Below are 5,322 nucleotides of genomic sequence, written 5' to 3' on the forward strand. Positions count from 1 at the left end.
CGCTGCGCGGTACCGCAACGCCCGTGGACAGGGGGCCTAAAACAAAAACAACTAATGTACAAAGTGTAAGAATAATCACTAAAAGTACAACAATAATCGTTAACATCCCAAAAACTAACTCCTAAAGGTCCAAGTATAGGAGCTCCTCTGAACCCGCTCACAGCTACAGTCAGTATAATGTAGGGATCCAGCATAGGAATAAGTGCAACCGGTGCCGGAGAATTAACAAGAACTTCACACACAGCAACCCTTCACAAAGGGATCCACAGAGGAACAAAGGAAGCTACAAGGGGAACTACATCAGGTGTAGCCGGCAGATCCCACCAGGTACAACACTGCTGTCAGCTGCCCCGACCCCAGCACTGACCACAGAAAGCAAAGCCCACCAGGTACAACACTGCTGTCAGCTGCCCTGGCCCCAGCACTGACTGCAGAAAGCAAAGCCCACCAGGTACAACACTGCTGTCAGCTGCCCCGGCCCCAGCACTGACTGCAGAAAGCAAAGCCCACCAGGTACAACACTGCTGTCAGCTGCCCCGGCCCCAGCACTGACTGCAGAAAGCAAAGCCCACCAGGTACAACACTGCTGTCAGCTGCCGCGGCCCCAGCGCTGGCTGCAGAAAGCAAATCCCACCAGGTACAACACTGCTGTCAGCTGCCCCGGCCCCAGCACTGACTGCAGAAAGCAAATCCCACCAGGTGCAACACTGCTGTCAGCTGCCCCGGCCCAGCACTGACCACAGAAAGCAAAGCCCACCAGGTACAACACGGCTGTCAGCTGCCCCGGCCCCAGCACTGACTGCAGAAAGCAAAGCCCACCAGGTACAACACTGCTGTCAGCTGCCCCGGCCCCAGCACTGACTGCAGAAAGTCCTTCTGATAGGACAGTGAAGAAAGCCAACAACCACAGAACGGATACATGAGCCGAGCCATCACAATACTAATACAATAACCACAAGAAGTCCAATAGCAGCAGCTACACAAGGCAGAACTGCATCAAACACACAAATCACAAGACGCCCCAGTAACTGCTCCAGAGGGGGCAAGAGCACCATTATAAACTACTGGGCAATAGTAACCCATTCCAGATAGGGAAGAGCAACACCAATTACTGAAGACACCATGGCAACAGCTAAGGAAGGTTTTACAAGTACGATGTAAGAAATTACAGAAGACAAAACATCTACAACAGTAGCAGGTACCAATGTTATATCTATAGAGGCAACAAGTCCAACAGTCCTGACCTTGCATGGTTCCATAAATGACCTATAGAAGGTCCATGCAGAACGAAATAGAAGCTGCAACAACTAAAGGTACAGAAGTGTCAATAAGATACACAGCAAGTGCATGTGATCACAACACGACATCCGTAACTACAGCTATCACAGCAGGGATGGCAGACATTGCTTCAGGTGTTACTACAGAAAACAGAAAAGGAGTCAACACTAGGGGGTGCTATATCTCCAGTTATAGGAGCCACTGCCAAAATAAATATGGATGGTTGTACAGCATTACCTTACAGACTACAGCCGCCACATGTGGGAGTTCACTAAGAGCTACAGCGGGTACAATTTAAAAATCCAATACAGCTCCTGGTTCTACAAGCGATGTAGAGACCACTGGAACTACTGTGGACAATGTTGTCGGGGCAAGAGTCCCTGAAGAGGACAGACCAACTGATGTGGAGCATAACGTCAGGACAAGAGCCCCTGAAGAGGATATAGCAACTGCTGTGGAAAATAAAACCAGGACAAGAGCCCCTGAAGAGGACAGACCAACTGATGTGGAGAATAACGTCAGGGCAAGAGCCCCTGAAGAGGACAGGGCAACTGCTATGGAGAATAACACCAGGACAAGAGCCCCTGAAGAGGATATAGCAACTGCTGTGGAAAATAACACCAGGACAAGAGCACCTGAAGAGGACAGAGCAACTGCTATGGAGAATAACACCAGGACAAGAGCCCCTGAAGAGGACAGGGCAACTGCTATGGAGAATAACAGCAGGACAAGAGCCCCTGAAGAGGACAGAGCAACTGCTATGGAGAATAACACCAGGACAAGAGCCCCTGAAGAGGACAGAGCAACTGCTATGGAGAATAACGCCAGGACAAGAGCCCCTGAAGAGGACAGAGCAACTGCTATGGAGAATAACACCAGGACAAGAGCCCCTGAAGAGGACAGAGCAACTGCTATGGAGAATAACACCAGGACAAGAGCCCCTGAAGAGGACAGAGCAACTGCTATGGAAAATAACGCCAGGACAAGAGCCCCTGAAGAGGACAGAGCAACTGCTATGGAGAATAACACCAGGAAAAGAGCCCCTGAAGAGGACAGAGCAACTGCTATGGAGAATAACACCAGGACAAGAGCCCCTGAAGAGGACAGAGCAACTGCTATGGAGAATAACACCAGGACAAGAGCCCCTGAAGAGGACAGAGCAACTGCTATGGAGAATAACACCAGGACAAGAGCCCCTGAAGAGGACAGAGCAACTGCTATGGAGAATAACACCAGGACAAGAGCCCCTGAAGAGGACAGAGCAACTGCTATGGAGAATAACGCCAGGACAAGAGCCCCTGAAGAGGACAGAGCAACTGCTATGGAGAATAACACCAGGACAAGAGCCCCTGAAGAGGACAGAGCAACTGCTATGGAGAATAACGCCAGGACAAGAGCCCCTGAAGAGGACAGAGCAACTGCTATGGAGAATAACACCAGGACAAGAGCCCCTGAAGAGGACAGAGCAACTGCTATGGAGAATAACACCCGGACAAGAGCCCCTGAAGAGGACAGAGCAACTGCTATGGAGAATAACACCAGGACAAGAGCCCCTGAAGAGGACAGAGCAACTGCTATGGAGAATAACACCAGGACAAGAGCCCCTGAAGAGGACAGGGCAACTGCTATGGAGAATAACACCAGGACAAGAGCCCCTGAAGAGGACAGAGCAACTGCTATGGAGAATAACACCAGGACAAGAGCCCCTGAAGAGGACAGAGCAACTGCTATGGAGAATAACACCAGGACAAGAGCCCCTGAAGAGGACAGAGCAACTGCTATGGAGAATAACACCAGGACAAGAGCCCCTGAAGAGGACAGAGCAACTGCTATGGAGAATAACACCAGGACAAGAGCCCCTGAAGAGGACAGAGCAACTGCTATGGAGAATAACACCAGGACAAGAGCCCCTGAAGAGGACAGGGCAACTGCTATGGAGAATAACACCAGGACAAGAGCCCCTGAAGAGGACAGAGCAACTGCTATGGAGAATAACACCAGGACAAGAGCCCCTGAAGAGGACAGAGCAACTGCTATGGAGAATAACGCCAGGACAAGAGCCCCTGACGAGGATAATGCAACTGCTGTGGAGAATAACGCCAGGACAAGAGCCCCTGAAGAGGACAGAGCAACTGCTATGGAGAATAACACCAGGACAAGAGCCCCTGAAGAGGACAGAGCAACTGCTATGGAGAATAACACCAGGACAAGAGCCCCTGAAGAGGACAGAGCAACTGCTATGGAGAATAACACCAGGACAAGAGCCCCTGAAGAGGACAGAGCAACTGCTATGGAGAATAACACCAGGACAAGAGCCCCTGAAGAGGACGAGGCAACTGCTATGGAGAATAACGCCAGGACAAGAGGACCAGAAGAGGACAGGGCAACTGCTGTGGAGAATAACACCAGGACAAGAGCCCCTGAAGAGGACGGGGCAACTGCTATGGAGAATAACGCCAGGACAAGAGGACCAGAAGAGGACAGGGCAACTGCTATGAAGAATAACGCCAGGACAAGAGCCCCTGAAGAGGATAATGCAACTGCCAGGACAGGAGGCCCTGAAACAAAGAATTGAACAGTAAAAAACGCAGCATTTCCACAAAAAAAACTGAGTCGAAATCTGCTCCCCCCTCCAAATGTCTTTGCTCTGTCAGAGCTTTCTTCACCCGGCGGCCTCTAGTGAGCGCAGCCGTATCACAATCTAATGGAGCTCGGACATTTGAAAGCATCCTGAGAACTACAGCTGCAACTAGACCGGGTCCAAGAGGGGGAACTCTTAAATCTAGCAGAGAAGCAAATACTGAAGGGGCAAAATCAAAGAGAAGGACCATGGAGATCTCCCAACAAAGTACTGCACAAAAATAGTTTGTTTTGTTTTTCACAGCTGGTCATCTTGCTCCACAACTCGGGGTGGCAGTGCCAAGAGGAAAAGTGCGGACGGACATATTATTGTTTGTCCTATTACGTAGTGTTTGTGGATCCACTGTGTCATTCTACCGAATAGAAGCACCCAGCAAGATAGACAACTGACAACAGGGTACTAGAACCTCCATGCCCGCCTGTATCACATCTTGTATCCAAGCTAGAGGCAGTACAACAGGGTCCTAGAGCCTCCATGCCCAACTGTATCACATTTTGTATCCAAGCTAGAGGCAATACAACAGGGTCCTAGAGCCTCCTATGCCTGCCCACATGACATCCTGTATCCAAGCTAGAGGCGGTAAAACAGGGTACTAGAACCTCCATGACCGCCCATATCACATTTTGTATCCAAGCTAGAGGCACTACAACAGGGTACTAGAGCCCCAGTGCCCGTCCGTATCACATCTTATATCCAAGCTAGAGGCAGTACAACAGGCTACTAAAGCCTCCATGTCTGCCAGTATCACATCTTGTATGCAAGCTAGAGGTGGTACAATAGGGTATTAGAACCTCCATCCCCACCCATATCACATCTTGTATCCAAGCTAGAGGTGGTACAATAGGATACTAAAGCCTCCATGTTTGCCCATATCACATCGTGTATCCAAGCTAGAGGTGGTACAACAGGGTACTAGAGTCTCCATGCCGCTCATATCACGTCTTGTATCCAAGCTAAAGGTGGTACAACAGGGTACTAGAACCTCCATGCCCACCCATATCACATCTGGTAATCAAGCGAGAGGCAGTACAACAGGGTCCTTGAGCCTCCGTGCCTGCCAGTATTACATTTTGTATCCAAGCTAGAGGCGGCACAACAGGGTACTAGAGCCCCTATGCCCGCCCATATCACATATTGTATCCAAGCTAGAGGCAGTACAACAGGGTCCTAGAGCCTGCATGTCCGCACGTATCACATATTGTATCGAAGCTAGAGGTGGTGTCAACAGAGTACTAGAACTCCCATGCCTGCCCGTATCACATTTTGTATCTAAGCTAGAGGCAGCACAACAGGGTGCTAGAGCCCCTATGCCCACCCTTATCACATCTTGTATCCAAGCTAGAGGTGGTACAACAGGGTACTAGAACCTCAATGCCTGCCTGTATCACATCTTGTATCCAAGG

At 50.1% G+C, this 5,322-nt stretch overlaps 1 protein-coding gene across 1 annotated transcript; it reads left to right on the forward strand.

Moving 5' to 3' along the window:
• Positions 1 to 1,122: 1,122 nt before the first annotated feature.
• Positions 1,123 to 3,853, forward strand: LOC136581118 (caldesmon-like). The gene is made up of 2 exons (XM_066582103.1): positions 1,123 to 1,150; positions 1,590 to 3,853. Exons 1-2 carry the CDS (start codon positions 1,123 to 1,125, stop codon positions 3,851 to 3,853), a joined length of 2,292 nt encoding a protein of 763 aa, XP_066438200.1.
• The last annotated feature ends 1,469 nt before the right edge of the window (positions 3,854 to 5,322 follow it).

Source organism: Eleutherodactylus coqui, chromosome 10 (assembly GCF_035609145.1).
Source record: "Eleutherodactylus coqui strain aEleCoq1 chromosome 10, aEleCoq1.hap1, whole genome shotgun sequence".
In the NCBI taxonomy this organism is placed as follows: domain Eukaryota; kingdom Metazoa; phylum Chordata; class Amphibia; order Anura; family Eleutherodactylidae; genus Eleutherodactylus; species Eleutherodactylus coqui.

What these genes read in the sequence shown, in the direction of transcription:
- LOC136581118 (XM_066582103.1), top strand. Translation starts at nt 1,123, where the DNA reads ATGGCAACAGCTAAGGAAGGTTTTACAA. An exon ending in AGCTAAGGAAGGTTTTACAA is followed by an intron (nt 1,151 to 1,589) that starts GTACGATGTAAG and finishes AATCCAATACAG; the next exon opens with CTCCTGGTTCTACAAGCGAT.